This window comes from Musca domestica, unplaced genomic scaffold (assembly GCF_030504385.1).
Source record: "Musca domestica strain aabys unplaced genomic scaffold, Musca_domestica.polishedcontigs.V.1.1 50, whole genome shotgun sequence".
NCBI lineage: Eukaryota > Metazoa > Arthropoda > Insecta > Diptera > Muscidae > Musca > Musca domestica.
Genome location: NW_026712347.1, coordinates 2,811,059 through 2,838,990, shown reverse-complemented (window position 1 = coordinate 2,838,990; position 27,932 = coordinate 2,811,059). Strand labels below are relative to the sequence as shown.

At 36.5% G+C, this 27,932-nt stretch overlaps 1 protein-coding gene across 1 annotated transcript in view; it reads left to right on the top strand.

The window, feature by feature from the left end:
* Window positions 1-314: 314 nt before the first annotated feature.
* The window catches only part of LOC101887757 (protein CBFA2T2), a 165,883-nt gene continuing 138,265 nt past the window's right edge, over window positions 315-27,932 (top strand). The window contains exon 1 of the mRNA XM_059128442.1: window positions 315-1,806. Coding sequence (XP_058984425.1) covers window positions 1,804-1,806 — 3 coding nt within the window. The 5' untranslated portion in view covers window positions 315-1,803. The remainder of the gene's footprint in view (window positions 1,807-27,932) is intronic.

The following is a 27,932-nucleotide window of genomic DNA, read 5'->3' as shown; positions in this document are numbered from 1 at the left end:
CAGTTGGAGAATGCTCCCCAAGATTTTTATGTTCGTATGAATTGTTTATTGGCTTGTTTTCTTTCTGAGACTTGTTATGGATTTGCAATTGAGAGATCCATGGGATTTTTCTAAAAATATAGAATTTGAAAAAAAAAATTAGCCACAGCTTCTTCCCAAATGGAACCTCGTATAAATTGAAACGTTAATTAATTTAAACAGCAATAGTTTCTTCCTTTTTTCAGCTTTTCTTCTCGCGTCAATTTGACAACACTTACGGTCAACACTTGGCAATGCAGTCGCAACTCTTGCCGATTGGAATTCCTCGTGTGAATCATACAACCACTGAACGTGGTAACGGCAACACGTTCAATCGGATAAATCGGTCTGGGCAATATTCGCCGGGTTTCCATCGTATATTTCACTTCTTATTTTCATTTGGTCTGTTCGATCCAAACACACTCAATTCCCAAGCGATACAAAACGTACGAACAAAATAATAAAAAGGCGGTAGAGCAAGTGTTTGGTGTGTCGAATATATTCTCTGAGAGAATACCCCGAAACAATACCAAGTTCCGACGATATTCGAATGCAAGAGGTAAATGGGTAGGAGGCGAGGATATCTGAATGTATGTAAACTAGATGAGTGATTGAAATAAACAACTGTGTAAACATCGAAGCAGGCAATGTTGCTGCTTTTGTTGCGACTGCTGCCGCTGCCACTGCTGCTGGTCGAACTGTCTGATAGCGTCGAGTGAGGGTAGGTCGGTTTTACGAAACGACAACAAATGCAGGCTCTCTGTGCCAATCGGGTGCGTATAACTGTTGTATGTTGTCTGTTGTTGGTGGGTGTGTTTGTGCGTTTTCGGTGAATAAACAAGATTTTGCACAGAGCCACAACATTGCGAACCGGAGGAAATTCCAATAGACGCATTCAGTCGCGTTGCAAACGTCGACACAGCCGGTTATGTGTTGCGGAAAATAAAACGGCAAAGGAAATATAAAACTGGAAAAACTACTTTTATTCTTTGAAGAAAATGGATTTGTAATGTTTGTGGAGAAAAATTAAAAAAAAAAATATTGAAAAAAAAACTATTTGAAACAATTGTCAAAAAATTGTGAACCATAGAAAAAATTGAATTGTAAAATACTGAAAATAAAAGGTTTCTGAAACAATTGTGGCGTTACCAAAAGAATACATGTGCACCCAAAAATTTGAAAGAAGTTTAGCATCGCTCAAGGTTGTGTATTCGTTCGACACGTGCTAAGCAAATAACGGTTCATCATTTTGCAAGTCAATTTGTGCATGCCGCTTTCATTGTGTGTTCGGCAGACACTGCATACACATGTGTGTGTGTTGGTGTACGTATCCTATTGTGTATCTTCAGCCTGACTCTTCCGGTGTAACTTCTATACCATTCAAACGCGTCCCCTTTAAACAGTGTATAAACATGACTACATCGTAAACGCGTGTGCTTTGTAAATCCGCGTCTACTTCATTTCTTCTTGTGTTTTGTTTACATTTTTTGTTGCCTTGTTTTGTTTATGTTGACACAGTCTGTGAGTGAAAACAACAACAATTACCGCCACAACAATATTCTTGAGCAGTGATACAACGACTCGGAAAGTTTTCTTTAATTACTTGGCAATTAATAGGCTTATATACGATTTCAAAACAAATACATATAATTACAAAAGAAACAAACTTCAAAGATATTTATTGGCGCGTCAATAACAAAAGAAATCGAAACTTGCAATTTAAGATAACAGAAATAATAAATTCGTTTTGGATACGTTGTGATTGAATCGATTCAGTTATTAGCCATGGTGAGTATGATTAATTTTAATTAAGAATATGATTAATTTTAATATCAATTGGCAAAGTGAAAATTGTGATTTTTGAACTGTGGACAAATACCTCCCAAAATGTCGCTGAAATAATTTTAAACCAGTAAAGAAAGTCCGAAAGTCGGGCGGGCCGACTTTATGATACCCTACACCACATTGCTAATTTAGTAGAGCTTCACATAACAATTGAAAGTTTTTATGTGAGAATTCAATCATACACGCTATGATTATTGTTTAATTTAGAATTGCATAAAATATTGCTATTTATTGACCCCTGGTTTGGTCATTAATTAGTCGTTAAAATGTACGCGCTACGGTTTATTGCAACCTTGTGCTAGCGCCTTTGACATTTTAACTACTAATCACTTGTCACTTGTTTGCCGCCTCCTTTAGACATCAAGTAGTATTTCGCTGTCATTCGGACAGACAACACCCGCAATATCGTTTGCAGCACATATCGTTGTGCATAGTGAGGCATATTGTTGCCAAAGGTAATATTGTTACCCACCTACCAAACTAAGAATAAATAGTTTGATTTAATACTAAGAAAACCTTTGTGTTTTATTTATCTTCTTTTTACATACCCCCCTACGGTCCACTGCTCGACGCATTCGGCGTTTCACTCCCATTGGCGGAGCCCCTCTGAGCTAAACATTGGTCCAATCGAACCGGATATTCCAGCCCTCTTGAACGCATTTGGAACCCAAAAGATACAGTCCATTACTCCTGCATTACAAGGTACGTATAGTGCAGTGTTTTTAAGTGAGCTCGCGTTTTTAAATTGCCGCGACAATAACAAAACATTCGGTTTTGTTTAGGTACAAAGGTCGTTTTACAACGTCACCTCTTTGCCTCTTGTTTTGTTGCCCGCCAATCGTCGGCTTCTATTTTGGATGCTTGCATTCGGCAGCATCATAATCAAAACAAAACTCCAAAAGAAAATTATTGCAAAAATCGTTTGCTAATATTCTTTTTGTTTTGGTTCATTTAAAACAACAAAACATTAAACATCTCGTTTCGTTGATACCAACAAACACGTTATTTCTTAGTTTGGTGTGCTTTACTACGTAAAGCAAAGACCGCAATATTATTCTTTTTGTTTGGTCTGTCCGCTTTAATATTGCATATTGTTGTTGTTACATTTATTCTCTTTTTCTCCTTGTAACAACAGTCAAATTCATTTTCTGTTTTGTTTGTCGCAAACAACAACAACACTGTTTGAACCCCCACCGCTGTTTGCTTGCTTTGTCGTCGTTCTCTAATCAGCACTTGTTGTTTGTGCATTGTTAGATCAGTGAACGAACATAACAAACGAAGGAAGAATATTTTTGTTGATTCCTCTTTCTGTCGTGTCCGTTTAGGTTGAGTAGCTACACCACGTTGGTCGGTCACTTTTGTTAGTTACATTGTTCGTTATAGGACATCGGAAAGTTGCAACTAAAATAAAATAATTTAGTTAATTTTATTCTTTTGTTGTTGTTTTGGAAATTTAAAAATTAATACAACCTATAGACGGTAATTCTGGAAAATTAAGTAAATAAAAATAAAATAGTTATTTTATTTATTTTTGAATTTTTCCCCAAATTGGTTCAGTGTTTTTTTGTGATAATTATGGCCTTCGCTCCTCTACAAAATTTCATAAGAGACTCAGACGCTCTGATAGAATTTGGTGCACAAATCGGTGCAGTAGATGATGGTATAGATATTAGTTATTTAGAGGAAAGGAAGAGCAAGTTAGAAAAACTATGGCAATCGGTAAATAAATCGTTGCGTATCTTAGAAAATTCGGAAAATATAACAAAAGAACATCTGCATTTGGCAGAAAATAAACACAACGCTTCTTTAAACATGTATTCAAGCACTATGGCCACAATTAATAGAAAAATTTTAAAAACTCGTTGTGTATTAAAAAATTTGATTAAAAACGCGGATAAAAATCAAGAGCAATCGGCTCAATCTCTTTTGGTTCCTGAATCGCAGGAAAATATTGCCGCAAGTATTTCTTCTGGTTGTGATATCGTTCACAATATGACATTGCCCACAATTGATATTGAAAATTTTAAAGGAGATTTTTCTTCTTGGCCTTCCTTTCGGGATTTGTTTAGTGCAATTTTTATAAATAACTATCGCTTGAGTGATGTGCAGCGCCTGTATTACTTGCTGCAAAAGACTACTGGTGATGCAAGGGAAATAGTTTCCCAATTTCCTTTAACAAATCGTGGTTTCGCTTTCGCTTGGAAAGCATTAAATGATGAGTATGACAATACTCGTATATTGGTACATCGTCAGTTGTCTTCGTTATTTAGTCTTCCAATTCTAGATAAGGAAACAATCTCTGGTTTGAAAGAGATTAGAGTTGGAATTAATCGTTGTATCTCCTCCATGTCGACTCATAACGTTCCCACGGATCAATGGGATCCGATACTTGTCTTTCTTTGCCTGCAACGCTTACCGGAAGAAACGACACTGCTGTGGGAACAAGGTATCAAAAACAAATCGGCTCTTTCTTCGTGGAAAGATTTAGACACATTTCTTTTAGAGCGGATAAACACGCTTGTGTGTTTGGAAAATTATGGAGAGAAATCCATTCCTTTGCAGGATTCAAATTCGCTTGACACCGCTAGAAAGTCCAAATCTAAATGTTCGTCTCCCCCTTCTATTGGAAAATCGTGTCGTCTTTGTCATAAGAAAACCCATCGCCTTCATTTGTGCTCAACATTTAAGGAATTATCTCCCGCAAAAAGGTTTGCATTCGTCAAGCGCCACGAACATTGTATAAATTGTTTGGTAAAGGGACATAAACTAGTAAATTGTACTAGTAAAAATAGTTGTTGGAAATGTGGTCAACGTCATCATACGTTACTACATCGCGAGTCATTAAAACCGAATAGTTCGTTTCCGGTTCTGACTCCAAAAGCTCAGGCAAGCTCGTCAAAATCGTTGTTGTCAGCTGCAGCCCCAGTTTTTCGTCCCTCAAAATATACATCCTCTACATCGGTTGGAGTCGAAAATCCTAAATCTAATTTTGTTCGTTCGAAATCGCTGTACAAAATGTCCAAAAAGAACCTTATTAAGTTTATAAAAATGAATTTATCGGAAAGTAATCAGTCAACAAAATGTACATTTGTAAGCAATGTTGTAAAACGACCTTCACATAAAATCGGTCTCGCGACAACTGGCAATGTATATACCGACATTGGCACAGGGTCTCAATTGGAACCCCCCTCGAATATCGTTTCGGGAAACACGTAGCTCGATTGAAGTCCGAATCTGTAACTGCAGGTTCATCTGCGGCTTCAAAATATTACATTTCGTGTAATAATATGCTTGATTGAAGTTCGAATCTGTTACTGCAGATTCATCTGCGGCTTCATATTATCGTTGTAGCGGAGATGGATCCCGAATCTGTTACTGCCGATTCATCTGCGTTTCCATTCCCTACATTTAGTTCGAAAAAAAAAGCTCACACTGCACTATACAACCCGTACCTACTACTGGAACTAATATAGATTAAGTTAATTGTGTTGAAACATGCTTTGATGTTTCAAGGGGGTCGGCATGTTTAATTTAGAATTGCATAAAATATTGCTATTTATTGACCCCTGGTTTGGTCATTAATTAGTCGTTAAAATGTACGCGCTACGGTTTATTGCAACCTTGTGCTAGCGCCTTTGACATTTTAACTACTAATCACTTGTCACTTGTTTGCCGCCTCCTTTAGACATCAAGTAGTATTTCGCTGTCATTCGGACAGACAACACCCGCAATATCGTTTGCAGCACATATCGTTGTGCATAGTGAGGCATATTGTTGCCAAAGGTAATATTGTTACCCACCTACCAAACTAAGAATAAATAGTTTGATTTAATACTAAGAAAACCTTTGTGTTTTATTTATCTTCTTACATACCCCCCTACGGTCCACTGCTCGACGCATTCGGCGTTTCACTCCCATTGGCGGAGCCCCTCTGAGCTAAACAATTATAATTGTAATTTAAAGTTCAAAGGACTAAATATGCCGAACCATTTGTATCTTTTAAATTCGGACCATTTGGTGAAAAAATTAATTTGAAATCAGATAAAGATATATATGGGAGCTATATCCAAATCTGAGCCGATCTCGATAAAATTTGGCAAAGATATTTCTGATATATTTCCCTGAATATCGTTGTTACGGAGTGCATATTATGGCTGTGGGTAACAAATACAACAAATCGAATGAACAATATATATGAGAGCTATAGCTATATCTGAACCGGTCTTCACGAAATTTGGCATACTTGCTTCTAGGCTCAATTCGGTTGTAAGTGCCAAATTCAATCCCATTTGGGCAAATATTAGACGTTTGGTGTACAATAAAAGCTAAATCGGAAAAAGTTATATATGGGAGCTATATCCAAATCTGAACCGATCTCGATAAAATTTAGCAATGGTATTTCTGAGCTGCATTTGATATATTTCCCCAAATATTGTTGTTACAGAGTGCATATTACGGCTGCGGAGGACAAAAATAACAAATCGGATGAACAATATATATGGGAGCTATAGCTTTATCTGAACCGATTTCGATCAAATTAGGCATACTTATTTTCAGGCATAATTTGGTTGTATGTGCAAAATTCCATATTATTCGGGCTGATATTACACGTTTGGTGCACAATAAAAGGCAAATCGGACGAAGATATATATGAGAGCTATATCTAATTTTTTACCGATTATCTCCAATTTCAATAGGGTTCGGATAATAAATGCGACCAGCATTTTGTTCACAAGAATACATGAACAGACGGACGGACGGACTGACATGCATAAATCAACTCAGAAAGTGATTCTATGGAGATCCTCAAAAGTAACTATGGGTCTATCTGGCTTCCTTCTCCATGTTACAAACAAATGCACAAAGACATAATACCCTTACCACTATGTGGTGTAGGGTATAAAAATAATTGCACTACCAGTAGATAAGAATGATCTGACACTTTCGTTGTTGATCATGGAAATTTATACAAAAAAAAAAAAAAAAAAACAAATTTGGCAATTTATACCTTGGAGATGGAGTTCTACTGATTGATGAGTTAGTGACTTCTCTTTTTTTGGGTCTTCTATCATGCTGCGGTATCAGTTACTAATCTTTGAAATAACCAGTTAAAAAGTATCAGTCGGTTTTGCCGACAGATGTATACCTTCAGCCAATATTTGATTATATTTTGACTTCTGTTGTGGTTATTTAAATTACTGACCCTCTTTGGAGTAGATTCCGAAGGAATGAGCCAATATTGACCATTTTTTATAGAGCCTAAATAAATACGATAAAAATATTGCGACGTGCCAGTTTTGGAATATATCAAATACTTCCTTCACTTTGTATGAGATATGTGAACATTTTCAGAAAATGTTAAAATGTGCGAAGTATTACATGTTCATACCTCATATAATACAAATAAAAATATTGGAATGGGCAATATTACCAGGAAATCGAATAAATTTTATGCAAAATCAAAAAAAAAAAAAAAATGCTAATCAAGAAAATTGTAACCCTTTGTGGGTGAGGTACCAGAAGAAGTTCGCAGATATATATCATCTTCACAACAGACCTTGTGTTAGCAAAAATGTTTGAATGTGTGAAATTTGAAGAAAGTTGAATGCTTATTTCGTTTTTTTAGAGCGTTTTGTTTTTCAAAATCTTGAACCCTATGTGGGGGAGGTACCAGAAGAAATGATCCGATCTCTACCATTTTTATAGCAGATTTTGCGCTGATGGAATTATATATATTGTACCAAGCCTGAATGGAATTTAATTTTAATTTCGCGTTTTATAAGCTTTATTCAAAATGTTGACCCTTTGTGGGAGAGGTACCGGAAGGAGTGGACATGTACATACCATCTTCACATCAGGTATAATTCTAGTAGAAATAATGGAATTCGTGAAATATAAATAGAATCGGAAGCTAATTTCGTATTTTATAATTCGGTTCGATTCGGTTCGGTTTATTCAAAACGTTGTCCATTTGTGGGGGAGGTACCAGAAGGAATGGTCCAATCTCTACTATCCATATAACAGATCTTGTATTGAACGAAATATTAAGATGTGCCAAGTCTGAATGGAATCAGAATTTGGCATTTTATGAGCTTCATTGGTATTCCAAATTTCAACCCTCTGTGGGGGAGGTACCAGAAGAAGTGGACCGATATATCTCATATTCACACCAGAAATTGGGTTAATAAAAATAATGTGATGTGTGTAATTTGAAGATATTCGGCCTTTTACATTACATTATATAAGAGTTATAATTATTCAAAATATTGACCCTTTGTGACGGACGGACATCCCTAGATCGACTCCAAATGTCATGAAACGGATTTGGTTCAAAGACACCTAGGCGCGATTAGTACGGAACGAAAAAATATTAATGGGGTGTCACGTTTGTAATTCCCGGAGTTGTAGTGAACAAAAGAAAACAGTCCATATGTCTACGAAAAAATCGAGCCCACCCATTTTGACTTGAAGTTACTTCTCAGACTTGATTTTGTTTTGGAAAACACACAATTGTGCTTCGGCTTGTATTTCGTATAGTATTTGAAATTTCGAGTTTGCTTTCAAAATAAAAGCTGTAGATATTATCTCGGGCACAAATTCTCGAACATATTTCTTAAAAAAAACTTCGTTTTCCTGGTCAAAAGTCGAAAATATAGTAAATTCAGATAACAATAGTTTTTTTTTTGGAAAATATTAAAATTTTCTTTGACTCATATCTTGTTAGCAGTGTAAAATACCATGAACTGATACATTCAATTATTAGGATGTGGTTGATTGGAACAAAATTGTGCACTGATTTCATATTTTTTAAAGTACAAGCATTTATTTACCGATTACAATGAAAATTTGCTAAAAGACGAACCCTATGAAATCTGAATAATTGGTCCAAATGTAGATAAAGCTTTCATATATACCTTCTTCCGATTTGTTTTTTATTGCGCACTAAATGCGTAATATTATCACAAATAGGATAGAATTTTACAATTATCACCAAATCGAGCCAAGAAGCAATTATGCGAAAGTTGGTGAAAATCAGTAAAGATAGCTATAGCTTCAATATATATGTTTCACCCGATTGGTTATTATAACCCTCCTCATCCGTAATATACATTATGTAACTAAGATATCCGGTACGGGATACCATATATATCAGAAACACATCTGTAAAATTTTGTCTAGATTGGTTCAGTTTCGGATATAGGTTCCATATATATCCGATTTCCCGTTTATTGTGCACTAAATGTGCAATTTTAGCCAAAATTGGATGTATATTTTCTCATATGGCCGAATTTTGCGAGTAAGCAAACATGGCGAATTTGATATTTTAGCCACCCAAACTCTTAATACATATAATACATATATAATATGAAGAATATTCCGTACAAGATATCAGATACAGAATAAACGTAGCCTTTATAATTTTGGTGGATTCGGTTTAAATTTCGATATAGCTCCCATATATATCTTCCTCCGATTTCAAGTTAATTGTGCAACTTATATATAATATAAACTCAATTTAAATGGATTCAAATTAACGTACAATTTATAATAATCAGTCCAATTGTAGCAAAAGTCCCGATATACATGCTTCACATGATTTTAATTTATGTTTTCATTGTCATAACATGCTCTCAATGGTACGATTCTTGCAGCGATAAATTGCTTGCTTGCTCCTGTAAATTTTAGCGGAAATCGATAAGCATAAAGCTACCATTTGTTGGTTCCATCCGTTTTCAAATGTATACCGCTATAAATTCCCTATATAAACGATTATTTGTATCATGTATCTCTTCTGAAAATGCATAGTGGTGCAGGGTATCATAAAGTCAGGCCCGCCATAGTTTTGTCCTTTCCTTACTGGTTTTTATTATTAATATTGACCTTTTTTTGGAGGAAGTGCTAGAAGGAGACCTCGGACACATTTTGGCCGTATCAAAGGGTATACACCCTCTGTATCGGTAGAGGTATAGCAACTGAACTTTCGCATACACTTTTTTTTAAGAAGTAATCTTTAGAATACTGGAATATAAAATTTTTGTTCTTGTTTTCGTATGGGGGTTGCAACCTTCAAAATACCGAACATCAGGGGTTACCGTCATGTGGCGCCCATACCAAACATTTTAACCAAATTTAATATTTTTGTAAGAAGTTAATTCACCCACTGAAAATCCGAAATGCCAAATCACAGATGATTTCGCCAGAAAATGCGACTAAAACCTTCAATGTGCCGAAAACTAGGAGGGACCGTTATATAGATCTATAGCTTAAAGTTGACCTTCACAAAATATTTTTAACCAAAAAAAAAAAAAAATCAAAATACCGAGAATCAGGAGTTATCGTTTTATTGGGCTATATCAAACAGTGAATATTTTTTTAGGAATGAATTTACTCACTTAGACGCCCAAACAACTAATTGTCGCTGGTTTGATTGAAAATGGAACCAAATAACGGCAAATCCACAAGCTCCTAAAATTGTTCTAAAAGAGTTTCCAAAATATTCTTGAAAAATCTGCGAATCTCTGAAAATATTCTTGAAAAAAATCCTTAGGGGCTCTTGGAATTTTTCAAGCACATTTTCAGATGCTCTAAAGAAGAACGAGCCTCCAAAAATATTCAAAGAAACATCCACAAAGCCCAAAACATATTTTCAAAAAAATGCACGATCAACTTAAATTATTCTTAAAAATATACGAGACCCTAAAAATGTTCTTAACCAAATCCGCGAGTCTTAAAAAAAATCAGCAGTCCCCAAAATATTCCACAAAATCTACTAATCCCAAAAATTTTCTAAAAACAAATCCCTCAAAATATACTGCAATTAGCCCCTAAGAATATACCAAAAAATTCCGGAGCCCCTAAAACTATTTTTAGAAATCTTTACAATAGTCTTACAATATCAACGAGTCCTGAAAATAATCTTAACCAGTAATGAAAGTCCTAAAGTCGGGCGGGGCCGATTTTATGATACCCTACACCACTTTGCTAATTTAGTTGAGCTCCACTTAATAATTAAAAGTTTTTATAGGAGAATTCAATCATACACGCTATGATTATAATTATAATTTAAAATTCAAAGGACTAAATATGCCGAAGCATTTGCATCTTTTAAATTCGGACTTGTATTGCCCATTTGGTGCGAAATTAATTTGAAATCGGATCAAAATATATATGGGAACTATATCCAAATCTGAACCGATCTCGATAAAATTTGTCAAAGATATTTCTGAGCTGTATTTGATATATTTCCCTGAATATCGTTGTTACGGAGTGCATATTACGGCTGTGGGTAACAAATACAATAAATCGGATGAACAATATATATGAGAGCTATAATTATATCTGAACCGATCTTCACCAAATTTGGCATACTACCTTCTAGACTCAATTCGGTCGTATGTGCCAAATTCCATCCCATTTGGACAAATATTAGACGTTTGGTGCACAATAAATGGTAAATCGGACGAAGTTATATATGAGAGCTATATCCAAATCTGAACCGATCTCGATAAAATTTAGCAAAGGTATTTCTGAGCTGCATTTGATATATTTCCCCAAAATATTGTTGTGACAGAGTGCATATTACGGCTGCGGAGGACAAAAATAACAAATCGGATGAACAATATATATGGGAGCTATAGCTATATCTGAACCGATTTCGATTTCGAATTTGGCATACTTTTTTTCAGGCCTAATTTGGTTCTATGTGCAAAATTCCATACTATTCGGGCTGATATTACACGTTTGGTGCACAATAAAAGGCAAATCGGGCGAAGAAATATATGGGAGCTATATCTAAATTTTTACCGATTATCTCCAATTTCAATAGGGTTGGTCCTTGGGCCAAACAAATGTTGTTTGCAAAATTCTCTCAATCGGATAATAAATGCGACCTGCATTTTGTTCACAGGAATACATGGACAGACGGACGGACGGACAGACGGACTGACATACATAAATCAACTCAGAAAGTGATTCAATTCAGATCATCAAAAGGATCTATAGGTCTATCTCGTTTCCTTTTGCCTGTTACAAATAAATGCACAAAGACATAATACCCTGACCACCTTGTGGTGTAGGGTATAAAAATTCATGGGGCCTTAAAATTCGAAGATGCTTTTAAAAATATTTCTAGAAATTCGATGAAGTCCTAAAGATATGCTCTTAAATCCAGGAATCCTAAAAACAGTCCTAAAAATATTTCAAAAGATCAACGATGGCCGAAAAATATTTTTAAAAAATTCACAATGTGTCTAAAAATCCACTAGTCGTTAAAAGTGTTTTTAACACATCTACGAGACCAGAAAATATTTTTCAAGACCTACGAGCCCCAAAAATGACCTTGTAGCCCACAAGCCAGAAGGGGGCATTTCATTTATTTTTATCATTTTCAGGTTAGATGTATCAGGTTATCGTATTTGGCAAATCTTTAATTTAGAATCAAACTACTAGAATTATCATTTTTTATTTGAAAATAAACATTTTTCAAACATCCAAATAATCTTCAGATGAATCCAGCCTGTTTTATCAATGCTCCCTTTGATATCTTAAGCTATTAGATGCCACGTCCAACTCAACAAGTATAGTCATGGATCCGCACCAGTATTATTTTTCAGTATACGGATAATAGCATGCTAATAGACCCATCAAGGACACCAAGGCGGATCAATAGCCTACAAAAAGTAATTTGCAAACAGTTTGCCAAGTGCCATCTCGCAAATGAACAAACAAAGCTGAAAAAATATAGGTTGTGCCGCAGAAGGCAAAAAAGAGCAGAAACAGAAAACAAAAAACATATGTTCTCCATACTCCGTTCTTTTTTTTTCTTTCTGGGGAAATACGCTTTAGTCCTCGTCATAGTAAGTAATTGGCGAGCTATTTGTCAGAAAACACAACAGCGGCCACAACAACAAATATGAAAACATATTGCAATTGATCCCTCCGAACAAAGTCAATAACATATTTGCAATGTTAATTCGACGAACAAAAAGCAACAGCAACAACAACAGCAACATTTATTCGGAACTTATTGGAACATATTGTGTTCGCTAATTAAACAATAAATGTCAAACATATGTGGGTTGGTAAGCGGATCCAATCCCAGTCCCAATAAATTTATTTTAAATAAAGTTTTAGGGGTTAAGTAGAGGCAAATGCCACCGGAGGAAAAAAAATTATAACTATCTTCTATTCGGATTTTGTTGTTTTTACTGTTAAACGAAATGGAATTCCGAAAAAACACATTGGCCAAACACTTGTTCTTGCTTGGGGAGGCTTGGCGGGGAGAGAAGGAAGGAAACCGAAGAGGGTTATTTCAAACAGCAGCCAGTCAGCCAGTCAGCCAGCCACTCAGACATTTCTTGCCAAACATAGGGGCCAAACCACATTCATTCATAACGACAACAGACAGAGGGACTGGCGGGCAGACGGACCAACAGACAGACGTTGTTAAATGTTGTTTATGCAGGTGGCTGGCTGGCTGGCTAACTAGCTGCCTGGCTGCTGTTTCTCTCTGTCTGTCTGTCTGTCCCAGACCAGCTGATAATTCACAAATGTGATGGCGATGATGACGGTAAATAGCAAATAATCGAATAAAAACGTCGAAAGAAAAGGCACAAAAAACACGCGTTAAAGGCAAAAAAAATGTGTGCTTAACAGTTAAACAAGGACACCGCTTGCCAGAAAAGGACCAGACGTGGCAAACAATTACACAAACATTTTCGGAAGCCTTTTTTTACGATGTCAGATGCGGAAGTTGCTGTTTTTTACCCTACACCGCATAGTGGTAAGGGTATTATGTCTTTGTGCATTTGCTTGTAACATAGAGAAGGAAGCGAGATAGACCCATAGTTACCTTTGAAGATCTTCATAAAATCAATTTCAATCATTTATTATTGAAGGCCAATTGAGATTAAATTTTCCAAACAATATTTGTTTGGATCAGGGACGAACCGCATTTAAATTGGTGAAAGTCGGATCAGATTTAGATATATCTCATATATATCTTCAGCCGATTTCGGGTCAATTGTGCACCAAATGGCAATATCATTTGGAACATCCGACGGAATTTAGTCTACAAGCAAGTACATAAGATTTTGTAAAAAACGGTTCAGATATAGCTATAGCTCCAATATAAATGTTTCATCCGATTTGATGATAAAGTCCCTCACAAGCGTAATATGCACTCCACAACAATGATCTTTGGTACTAGATATCAGATACAGCTTAGAAATAGGTGTTTAAATTTTTGTCAATATCGGTTCAGATTTCGATATAGCTTCCATATGTATCTTTCTCCGATTTCAGATTTTTTGTGCACCAAATGGCTAATATCAGCCCGATATACATCTCTATCCGATTTTACGGTTATTGCTCATCATATATGTAATATCGGCCGAAATTGAATATATTTTTATACCCTCCACCATATTAAGTATGGAGGGTATATTAAGTTCGTCATTCCGTTTGTAACTCATCGAAATAATCATTTTAGACCCAACAATATATATATATATTCTTGATCAGCGTAAAATTCTAAGACGATGTAGCTCTGTCCGTCCGTCCGTCTGTTGTAATCACGCTACAGTCTGTTGTAATCACGCTACAGTCTGCAGGCAGGTCAAGTTCGAAGATGGGCTATATCGGTCCACGATATCGGTATTTTGAAGATGTTAGCCACATTTTTCAATGGAATTGTCTGAAAATTCACACAAGTAGTTCCTTGTGAATACTTTACCCCTAATTCGTTCCAAATGGTGGAGGGTATTCAAAGTTCGGCCCGGCCGAACTTACTGCTTTTTTACTCGTTTAATATTCAACCGAATTTTACCATTTGGTGAAACTCGTCCGATATATCTATTGCCCCAATAAATATTTTTGAATATAATTCTTATCGAGGTCATATCATGCACTATACAGGCTGATATAAAAAAACTGCAACAAAGTCAAACGACATATTTTTTACATTTTTTAAACTCCATTGAATGAAAGCAAAAAATTTCGGAAATAGCATCAAATTTTAGAATAAGTTTAGATTTGTTCGGCACGAATTATGGCCTTCAAACGGTCAATGAAACGGTCACACGCTGCCCGAATGTTGCTCTGCGTTATTTTGACACATTTCTGGTATCCCGAGATTTTGGTGGCCATTGTACGCTGGAAATGAAGCGAGGAACCTCATTTTGGAAGCATTCTTGGGTGGCGTGTGCTGAGCACGATGGTGGTGAGTCCTGTTGAAATTACCAAGGTTTGTGACCAAAATGTTTGCGTGTCCAAGGCTTTAATACACCCTCCGATATTATTCGGCATTTATTCTGATGCCACGGTCGATTAATACGAGCGGAGAGCGGCCATCGGCTGTTATGGCGGCCCACATCATCACCATGGCCGGCGCTTGAGTTCTGGTGGCCAACCAAAAGTGCACATTTTCAGCTGACCTCTTTGGCAAGTAAACAAGATCATTTTGTTTGCTTACAAACTGCTTGACAACGAAAGTTTTCTCATCGGAGAAAACCAAATTCGGCAGTTCACCACTTTCGGCCAAGCGAAGCAACTCTTTAGCTCATTTGAGTCTATTTTATTTCTGTTGTGGTGTAAGTTCCTGGACATTTTGGAATTTCAATGGCTTTATCCCGGGCTCAGTTTTCAATATTTGCCAAATGGAATATTGCGATATGTTCAGATCACCAGCCATTTTTCTGCCACTGCGACGCGGGTTTCGATCAAGTCGCTTCTTTACTTTTCGAACCATTTCTGCTGATGTTGCTGTTGTTTTCTTCCGTCCACTTCCTTGACGTCGGGCTACGCTACCAGTACCACGGTAACGAGCGATGGTACGAGACACAAAAGATTTATTCACATATAAATGCTAGAGTGATTTAACGATAGCCACCAAATATAAGGAAATCACACTATCACTCTTAAATTCCATCACGAATAATTTTTTTCTGGAAAATTCTCACCAAAATGTTTTTGCAGGCTTGTAACCAATATAATGAGCTGTAACTGGAATAAATTTATTAGACGAGTGGCTTAGATATTGCAGGAGTCTGAAGTTTGTTGCAGTTTTTTCATATATTTTTTCTATATGTACAAGACCTGTTATGAAGGTGGTAGAAATCGGACCGTTCCTTCCCCTATTGCCCCACATGGGGTCAAAATTTGGAATAACCAAATCTATTATAAAATCCGAAATAAATATTCGGTTCTCTTCAAATTACACACATCACAATATTTTTATTAAGGTCTGGTGCAGAATAGGTCAAAGTTTTGAATAACCCAAACGGTTATAAAATCCGAAATAAGCATCCGGTTCTCATATTTCACACATCCCATTCTTTCTACTAACACAAGATCTTTTGTCAAGGTGTGATATATTGGTCCAATCCATCTGGTACCTCCCCTACAAAGGCTCAACATTTTAAATATCCATGAAGCTCATAAAACGCGACATTTACATCTAATTCTATTCAGACTTGGTATATCTAAATATTTCCATCAACACAAGATCTGTCATAAATATGGTAGAGATCGGACAATTTCTTCTGGTACTTCCCCCGCATAGAGTTCAATATTTTGAAAAATATAACTCTCACAGAAAGTGAAATAAGCATCCAACTCTCTTCACAAAATCTGTTGTGAACATGATATATATCTGTGAACTCCTTCTGGTACTTCACCCACAAAGGGTCACAATATAGTCAAAATTTGACACGTCGCAATATTTATATAATATTTATACAGGTCCAAAATGCATGAAATGGACCAATCCCAACAATTTGAATAATCATAACAGAAGTCAAATTTATATGAATCATCGAATATGGGCTGAGGTTATGCATCTGTCGGCAAAGCCCACTGATACCATTTAACTGGTTTTTTGTACCTCCCGTACAAGTATGCTCATGCCAATATGTTTCAATGTTATGTCAATTGTAAATATGATATAAAAAATTGAACATATATCTCATGAAGGTTTCCAATAAGAGGTGTACTTTTGAAATACCTCCTGTTTATGTACCCCAAACAAACTGCTAACCTCTTGAACACATCCTAAATCCCATGTGTGGCGAAAGGATTATTGATTAATTTTAATAACGAGTCGTTGAATCGCATTCATAATATATGTTGGAATATATGTGGAACCAAAATAACTGGGGCTTAAAGTGATTTTTTTCTGAGAACCCTATTCAACCTTTCAATGGTATAAAGTCTAGGGTGCTCTCGCGGGCATTCTTGCACAGTGGGCTTTATAGTAAAATATATAATATTTTTAATGAGATCGATTATATATGGGTTCCATATAGCAATATATTAAATGATATCTCAAAGCCCGACTCATTGATTGTGAATTGATTTCTGACTGTGATTCCTAGCATATTCACACAGTGGTTCCTAAATTAAAGCAGGGAGCTATCCAAACCAAATGTGTCTGATAGTTGATCTCATTGCAACAGCTTATTCTAAATTTGGATGAACCGCCGAATTATAAATATAATGTGACCCACTTATCCTCAATATACCATAAAACCGAATTTTCCGAATTTCCCTCGCATCCACACAGTGTCGGCAAATGGTGTTAGTTTTCATTTTTTCGTGTGCCCTTAAATATGATTGTTAAACATAGAAAACAGAATCGAAACATATGTTTTTTGTTCATTTGCTGTTGTTGTGGTTGCTGCTGTTGTTCTGGTCGTCGTTATTGCCATTTGAATGCTTTTGCTTTTTTTTGGCATATTTTTGCTCGACGTTTGTGTGTTGTTTTTTGGTTGGGGCATAATAAAACGCAATTATGAACAGACGCAAATCGCGTTTTTGGCAGTAACCCACCAAATTCATGTACACACACACACACACTCGCACACACATCCATACGTTCGCTCATTCACAAGCAAAATCATCCATCCACTTAATATCATCACCATCAGTTGCAGACCTTTTTCCATTCCTGGCCGCAGCGTTCAGTGGCAGAAGTATGAATTGAGATGTATCAAAGAAATAATCATCTGTTTCTGATGACTGTTCGCCGAAGAACATATCTAAATATTGGAATGTAAAGAACATCAGCAGCAATAATAACAACAGCAACAGCATCAGCATTATCATCATAGATAAATATTTGCTATTGGAGAACCGTTGGCATGCGATGATATGAATTATCACAGTTTCATAGAATAGAATCTCCGAAGGTGTTAATCCACGAAAAGCTTCCTGGCCCATTTGGTCGAGGAAAAACTAATGAAATATAAACACTAAATTCTGCATTACAAATAGGCCAAAAATAATTTGTTATTTTTTAACAAAATACAACACGAACCAAATTATGCTTCTCATTACCAAGTAATGATTAACGCCAGCAAAGAGCGTGCGAGTCAGAATATAAAGTCAAAGGTTGCAAGTTCGCTAGTCAGCTTCGGGTACGATGAGTTGTTAATGCAGATTTAAGGTGTAAAATAGCTATTTATGTTCGCAACAGTGGCACAGTGTTCCAACTAAAAAAAGATATGGGCGGGTTCAACATTAGAATAACAAAATGAACCAGTAAGGAAAGTCTCAAACGTCGGCCGGCGCTCTACACCACATTGCGTATTTATTAGAGCTCACGTAACAAAAAAGTTTTGTGGATCATACCAACTATGAACCAAATAATATTGCTGTATAGTGCATGATATGACTTCGATAAGAATTATATTAAGAAATATCTATTGAAGCAATAGATATGCCGGACCCGATCTCACCAAATGGTAAAATTCGGTTAAATATGAAAAAATATATTCAACTAGAGCTGACATTATGTATATGGTGAGCAATAACCGTAAAATCGGATGAAGATGTATATCGAAGCCATATACAAATCTTAACCGATCTCGATAAAATTTGACAGGGGTATTTTCGAGCAGCATCTGATGCCCGGTATCAAATATCATTGTTGTGGAAAGCATGTGAGTTACTTATAACCTCAAATCGGATAAAACATATATATGAGAGCTATAGCTATATCTGATCCGATTTTCAGCAAAATTTGAAGCGCTTGCTCTTAGGGTGAACTCCGTCGGAAGTGCCAAAGTACAGCCCATTTGGGTTGATATTAGGCATTTGGTGCACAAAAACCTGAAATCGGCTTTATGGGAGCTATATCCAAATCTGAAGCAATCTTGTCAAAATTTTAAACAGTTATTTCTCAGCGGCTGATATTAGTCATTAGCACAAAAGTACTGAAATCGGATGAAACATATTTGTGAGCTATATCTAAATGAACCGATTCTCACCAATTTCAATAGGGTTTGTCCTTGGGACGAACAAACATTGTTTAGAAATTTTCATCTCAATCGGATAATAAATGTAACCTTACTTTTGTTCACAAAAATACATGGACAGACCGATAGACTGACATGCATAAATCGACTCAGAAAGTAATTCTATGAAGATCCTTAAAAGTAACTATGGATGTATCTCGCTTTCTTCTCCATGTTACAAACAAATGCACAAAGACATAATACCCTTACCACATTGTGGTGTAGGGTATAAAAAGTGGGAAAATGGATTAAAAAAAAATAAAACAATTCTACGAATATTATATGACACACTTCTGTAAAAATTTATGGATTAGTTCGTTATTTGTAAGTGGATACGAGTGCCAGAAATTGTTTAGGTAAGGTAAGGAAGTTTTGCTGGATAGGAACCTACACAAAACTCTACCACAATATGGGATACGTCTGGATCTTGTCAATAGGATTGAATACAACTTTTAAACCAGTAAGGAAAAATTATATTGTTTATATATTATATTATTTATATTACTGACGTCTACAGGATGAGATAAAAAACTGCAACAAAGTCAAACGCCATATTTTTGTACATTTTTCTGCTTGAGTTCTGATGGCCAACCGAAGGTGCATATTTTCAGCTGACCTCTTTGGCAAGTAAACACAATCATTTAGTTTGTTTACAAACTGCTGGACAACGAATGTTTTCTCATCGGAGAAACCCAAATTCGGCAGTTCAACACTTTCGGGCAAGCAAAGTAACTCTTTAGCTCTTTTGAGTCTATTTTTTTTTCTGTTGTGTTGCAAATTCTTGCACTTTTTGGAATTTCGATGGCTTTACCCCGAGCTCATTTTTCATTATTTGCCGAATGGAATATTGCGATATGTTCAGCTCACGAGCCATTTTTCGGCCATTGCGACGCGGGTTTCGATCAAGTCGCTTCTTTACTTTTCGAACCATTTCTGCTGATGTTGCTGTTTTCTTCCGTTCATTTCCTTGACGTCGGGCTACTCTACCAGTATCACGGTAACGAACGACGGTACGAGACACGAAAGATTTATCCACATTTAAATGCTGGAGTGCTCTAACGATAGCCACTTGTGGTTTTCCAGCCAAATATAAAGAAGCCACTCTATCACTCTTGAATTCCATCACCGATAACTTTTTTTCTGAGAAATTCTCACGAAAAAGCTTTTGTACGCTTGTAAACAACATAATGAGCTGCCACTGGAATAATTTTAATAGCTCTCGGGCGAGTAGCTTAGAAATGACAGAAGTCTGAATTGGGTTGCAGTTTTTTCATCTCACCCTATAATTAGAGTTTTGAAAATTGGGAGGTTCCAGATGTTAATCCCTTGGAGAACGATCATGTATGCGATTCAGATATACGAACAGACGGACATGCCTCCATCAACTTCGAAAGTGCTGAAACGGATTTCCTTCAAAGAACATGGATATTGCCGCCATTATTTGAATGAGCCACATTTTGGCTGTATCAAACGCTAAATATATCTCTGTTATTATCTCTCTGTTGTTATTAAGCTCTTTTTCAATAACTTCAAGTTTTCGAAATCATTAAATTCGGGATATAATTTCCAGCCAAATTAGCTGTAATTTTTCCATATCGAGTTGCTCGATTTGGGCTATACCGACTCATTCCTTCACTTTATATGAGATACGAGTTTGCTATATTTTTTTGAAAATAGTGGACCGAAGAGTCATTTTGAAAAGAATCGCTGACTTGTTTCGCGAGTTATTTGAGATATAAGTATCCCACTTCAACTAATACTGAAAAAATTGTTGGAATGTATAAATTTTGAAGAAAATCGGGCAGCTACATATAATTATTTTTATGGGGAGGTACGAGAACGACTCAATCAAGTTCCATATTCACGTCAGATCGCTGGTCGAGAGAAATATATAGAGATACCAGTCATTTTGAAAAGAATCGCTGACTTGTTTCGCAAGTTATTTGAGATATAAGTATTTAAAATTGTGACCCTTTGTAGGTGAAGTATCAGAAGGGATAGATATCGTTCTACATCATCTTAGTCAGATCTTGTGTTAATAAAAATATTGCGATGTGTCAAATTTGAAGACATAATTTTAAGATATATGTATTATGAAAGATATAATTATTCTAAATTTTGATCCGCTGCAGGAGAGGTATAGGAAGGAATGGTCCGAAATTTGCCATATTCACACCTGATCTAATGGTGATTGAAATATTGGGATGTGTCGAGATCGAAAATAATCGGATGCTCAATTTGCGCTTTTTTTTTTTTGAGCTTCATGGTTCTTTAAAATGTTAACCCCTTTGTGGGGTAGGTACCAGAAATAGAGGACACCTGATCGTCTGCTGATAAAATATTGGGGTGTGACGAGTTTAAAAATAATGCATAAAATCAAAAGATCAGTTCTAAATCTACGAAGTAATTTATTTTCTTTGGAAATTTAGACCTTTTGTGGGGGAGGTACCAGAAGTAGTAGGCCGATATTGCCCATCTCCGAATTCGATCTAAGTTTAATAAAATATTACCATATACCAAATAGGATACTCCTTTTGAGAGTTATTTCACGCACCAGCCAGACAGACAGACGGACGGACACCCCTAGATTGATTCCAAATGTTCTGAAAACGACATGATCCACAGAGGGTCTAAAACCGTATATTCGCTGAGAGTATTAAAACATATCTCTATTATAAAATGGTCCAACGTGGACCCAATACCACTCTACTCCCAATTTGGAGTATTTACAGTTTATCAACGACCGTTTCCAATCGAACTATCTGCATTATTATAGACCTTCTCCCCGCTAAAAAGTTTATAGATTCAACATCTGATATAGTCTCCATAAAGGAATTATAATAATTTTGACTGTAATGTAATAAGGACCACCATCTTAAGTTGCCACTTCACTGAGTTTTTTTACTCGACCACGCCTCGTACTCTCCAATCCTGCAAATAACTTTTACTTTTCCTCCCACTGTTGTCAACAATTTATAATTGCACCTCCTATATCGCCATATCTACATACACATATGTGTCATACATTAAAACGAGGTTCAACATCAAACATGCTGCGATTCTGGATTTGACAGTTGTCTAAAACACAAACTTCTTCAAACAAAGGCCAAATACAAAGGATGTCAGATGCATGGACAGACACATTCCCGAACAAACTCATGGTCGTATCGCAATCTCATTGAATCGCAAATATCGGAGAGAGAGAGAGCGAGCGAACGAGTGCTAATGCGGCACTGTGGGCTTTCAAGCGAATGCGATATGGCCGAGCCGACAACAATTGTAGTTTGTGGTGTTTTTGGTATGAACATTTGCGAGGTATGGCTGTGTATGGTTGTATGTGGTGGCATGACAGCCTGGTATGTGATGAGGTAAGTTCGATGTGAGAACAAAAGCGTTCCAAATATGAATTCAATTCAATTGTAATGGCTGCTGAGTGTGATATGAATTGAACGGGTGTGTGTTTGTTGTTGTGTATTTGTCATCTGTTTTTAATATGTTTGTTGTCAAAATCATTCATTCATGCAGCCATCCAAGCGGCATTGTGTTTTTTTGTTGGCCGTTGTTTTTTGCGGGATTTGCCTTCTTTTGTTTTATTTCCTTTTTGGCGAAGCGGGTATGCAAACCGCACATTGTTTATGTTCGATGTTGTTTTCTGTGTGTGTATGAGTGTTTGTGTTTTCTGCCAGCATATCCTTTGGGGAATTTTTGTATTATTCTCATTGATATCTCGTTCGGTGGACAACCAAACAGCTGAAATTCGTAAAAAAACAACAAGCGGACTACAACACCTTTTTGTGGCATTTTAAGATGCGACAAAACCCCTAATGGAACATTTAATAAATATGTCTGCTTGGCATATTTCCTCTGAATTGCCGCAATGTTCGTACCTGGTTACACGTGTTCGCCGTTAACCGGACGACGACTTAAATTTTATGCAAATTTAAGTTCTTTGTCAATGGCAATTAACAATTTAGTTTTATGCCTTTCGAATGTGTCCATTAATGTTAACTCATTATGGAAATTTTTGACATTTCAAAATGTAATTGGAAATTGGGTTAAATCTGATTTTCTTATCATTTGACATGGATGTGGTGTGTGGAACGAGGAGAGGCTTTCAGAGTTAATTAACATTTTTTAGGAGGTGACAACATTTGCTGTCCCGAAATACAAAAGCTAATGAACTCATCTCTGTTTGAAAAGGGTTGGTTGTTTTTGTTAGAAGGATGCCTGATGCCTGATTGCATCACGTTAATCATACAAGATAGTTGTTTCGAAAGATAAGACACTCATTTAGTTAACAGAAACCAGTAAAGAAAGTCTAAAAATCGGACAGGACGACTTTATGATACCCTAGACCCCTTTTGCCTTTTGCTTGTTGCAAACAAATGCTCAAGGACATAATACCCTGACCACCTTGTGGTGTAGGGTATAAAAGTCGATGATCATTGATTTCGAATCTAGCGTGGACAAATTGTTATTCTCAAGAAAATAGCTTCTGATCGTATGGGGAGGTAAGTACCCCCCTGAACTCCATTTACAATTCCCTGTTCTTTTTCACATTCTAAATAATTATAAAAAATAAATATATTTATAAAAATAAGTTGAATAGTGTTAGTAATACATGTTCTCTGGAATTCGCGAACTGATTTTGTTTCGGCAAACTTCATATGAAAGGTGACGTCCGTACCTATGTTTTTATGTGTAAATTTCCGTGAATACTGCATTCATTTCGAAACAAGTATTTTACAAATATTTCAGTGATTCATAAACGCCCTGGCGTTTTTATATCGCCAAAACGTGACTCGTCAAAATAACGGTTTTAGACCCTAGTTCTCTTTGGACCAAATCCATTTCAGGACATTTGGAGTCGATCTAGCGATGTCCATCCGTCTCTCTGTCTGGCTGGCTGGTGCGCACGACAACTTTCGAAGAGACTATCCGATTTGGTCCAAACTTTGTATATCGTATTATTATTATCAAATTTAGATCGAATTCGGAGATGGGCAATATTGGTTCACTCCTTCTGGTACCTCCCTTACAAAATGTCAAAATTTTCAAAGAAAATAATTTGCTGTACAGAAAGTGAAAGGATAATGCGATTTTGCTCCACCTTTGCAAATTCCAACATTTGCATCAGTTCTAGGTCAGGTGCGAAAATTGACAATATTGGTCCACTCCATCAAGTACCTCCCCAAAAAGGGTAAAAAATTTTAATAGTTATAACTTTGATAAAATCTGATGTAAGTGTTTGATTCTCTTCAAATTACACACATCACAATGTTCTTATTAACCCAAGGTCTGGTCTGGATGGAATATATCGGTCCACTCCTTCTGGTACCTCCCCCACAAAGGGTCAAAAATTTGAATAACATTTTAACATTCGATTCCATTCAGACAATTAACATTCGATTCCATTCAGACTGGACACATCACAATATTTCCATCAACACAGGATCTGTTAACAATTTGGTAGAGATCGGACCATTCCTTCTGGTACCTCAAAGTTTTAAATAGAAACCGGTAGGGAAGGTCAAAAGTCGGGCGGACCCGACTTTATGATACTACACAACTATGCATATTTAGTAGATAGTCCGTCTATCAACTTTTGGCTTTAAAGCAGTTATGGCTTTAAAGCAGTTATAGTTGGGTTTCAGAGAGAACTAATATATGGGAGGCATATCCAATTTTGAATCGATTTACACTAAATTTGAAGAAGACATTTTAATCTATTACACCAAATAAAATTGCTATAGAGTGCATGAGAATGATTATATTAAACAAGTCAGAAAGCAGTAAGTTCGGTCGGGCCGAACTTTAAAACTTATATCGGAGCTGTGCAAAGACCTGGACCAGCATAGATAATTTTCTGTCACAGGCTATAGCATTCATTACGAACGTCAAATACGACATCTCGAACAATTTCGGTGGGTATTGTACCTAAACTCGTCAAAATACCGAATATAGGGAGGTACTGATATATGGGGCCTATAAGAAGACCTGGACCTGCATAGACAATTTTCTGTCACAGACTGTAGTTCCCATTACGAACCCTAAATACGTAATTTGAAACAATTCCGGTGAGTTATGACGCTCAAATCGTCAAAATACCGAATATAGGGAAGTACAGTTATATGGGGCCTATACGAAGACGTGGGCCTGCGCAAACAATTTTCTGTCATAGGCTGTAGTATCCAATACCAAATTTGAAACAATTCCGATTAATAATGTCCCTAAAATCATCAAAATGTCGGATATCGAGAGGTACCGTTATATGGGGGCTATACGAGGATGTGGACCTGCATATAAAATTTTTTGTCATAGGCTGTAATACCCACTAGGATCTTTCAGAACGAAATTTGAAACGATTCCGGTGAATAATGTCGCCAGAATCATCAAAATACCAAATATCGGGGGTACCGTTATATGGGGTATATACGATATGGTGAACCTATATAGACAATTCTCTTTCAGGGGGTAAAGTGCTCTTAGAGAACTGCTTGTGTGGATTTTCATACGATTCCATTGAAAAATGTGGCTAAAATCATCAAAATACCGGATATCGGGGGTACCGTTATATGGGGGCTATACGATATCGTGGACCGATATAGCCCATCTTCGAACTTGGCTTGCCTGCAAACAAAAGAGAGATCTGGGCATAATTTTAGCTTTCTACATTAATTTGTTTAGCCTGTAACGTGATTACAACAGACGGACAGACGGACGGACAGAATTTTTAAATCGTCTTAGAATTTTACGCTGATCAAGATTATATATACTTTGTTGGGTCTAAAATGATTATTTCGATGAGTTACAAACGAAATGACGAACTTATTATACCCTCCATACTGTGTATGGTGGAGGGTATAAAAATATATATCGGAGCCGAGTTCCCTAAACATACGTCCTGAAATTCACTCCATTTGTGCTGATATTAGCCATTATTTGCACAATAAACCTGAAATCGAATTAAGGATAGTTAGGAGCCATATCCAAATCTTAGCTGATCTCGATAAAATAGGTATTTTCAAATATCATTGTTGTCGAATGGATATTACGAATTTGAGGGCCTCAAACACCAAATCGGATGAAACATGTATATGGGAGCTATATCTGAATCTATTTTCATTTTCTAAAGTAATTCAGGTGTTGTGTTCAAGACTTATCTTGGCCACCTGAAATCGGTTAAAGATATATGGGAGCTATATCTAAATCTGATCCGATTACCACCAATTTCAAAAAAATATTGCTTGTAAAATTTCATCTCAATCGGATAATAAAGGCGACCTGCATTTTGTTTACAAGAATACATGGACGGACGGACGGACTGACATGCATGAATCGACTCAAAATTTGATTCCATGAAGATTCTCAAAACTAACTATGGGTCTATCTCGCTTCCTTCACCATGTTAAAAACAAATTCACAAAGACATAATACCCTAACCACTGTGTGGTGTAGGGTATAAAAACGATCGTAAAATCCGAAATTGGCATCGGGTTTTCTTCAAATTACAAACACCACAATATTTTTATTAACCCAAGTTCTGGCTTGAAGATGGGATATATCGGTCCACCCCTTTTGGTACCTCCCCCTTGGCATAAAGAATTCTTCTGGTACCTCCCCCACATAGGGTTCAAGATTTTTAAAAACAAAACGCCGAAAGGAAACAAGATAAGCATCCAGCTCTCTTCAAGTTTCACACATACAAACATTTTTGCTAACGCAGGATCTGTTGTGAAGATGTTATATATCTGGGAAACCCTTTTGGTACCTAGCCCACAAAGTGGCTCAACTTTTAATATCTGTCTTTTATCAGTCATAACGCGCGAAACAAGTCGGCGTTTCTTTACAACTTGATATATCTAAATATTTCTAATAACCAGAAATCTGATATGGGTCTGATATTTGCAAACGCTTGGCATTGGCAGAGACAATGTTCCAATGTTTCGTCATCTTCACCGCATGCCCAGCATATGCTGTTATCTGCACATCCTATCTTGTACGGATGAGCTTGTAGGCCCAGGTGCCCCTTAAGAATGCCCGTCACCTCACTAATCTCTCGTTGGGATCGCCCCATAGGATTTTTTTGATTTTCCATACGCCCTCATTGTTCCATAGTGATATGTGGGCGTTTTTTGCCTTAAACAGTATCTGTCTGTTAGGACATTTATGGTGGCCGGTCTCGTGCTTACATTAAGCCAGTTCAGACACTCTGCAATCGCCCGAACTTCTCTTCAAAACTCTTATAAAAAGCATAATGAATATCGGAATACAAACGGGTTGAATTAGAATCGTGATTTTGATCAATTGAATATTTTTTTTTTTAGTTTTAGTAGGGGTTTAAAAGGTTAATTTTAACCTCTGGTGGCCCTCTGGAGTCCACGACTTTAGCCCTCGTATATACCAGGATACCTTTAACTCTTTCTAAATGATATTTTAAATCCCCTGTGTATCTCTTCTGGACATACATGATAAGAATTTTGCAGAATAAGCCTTTGTGATTCGCCAAAGATATCAAAAGGTCAACAACCACAGCTTTTCGTCTTAACCATTGGCATATGGAATAAATGTTGCCGGCTGATAGTAATTATTATGGATACCTTTGTACACAACCACACACTCGCACACACTCGTACATCCTTCAGAATGCTAATCACTTGATTGATAGATCGGCCCAAATGATGGATTGTTTATGAATGTTCGGCATTTAGTCTAATCCGCCATTTATGGCGTGTGAACGTTTTAGCAACAATCCACATGGACTTAAATTGCACTCAC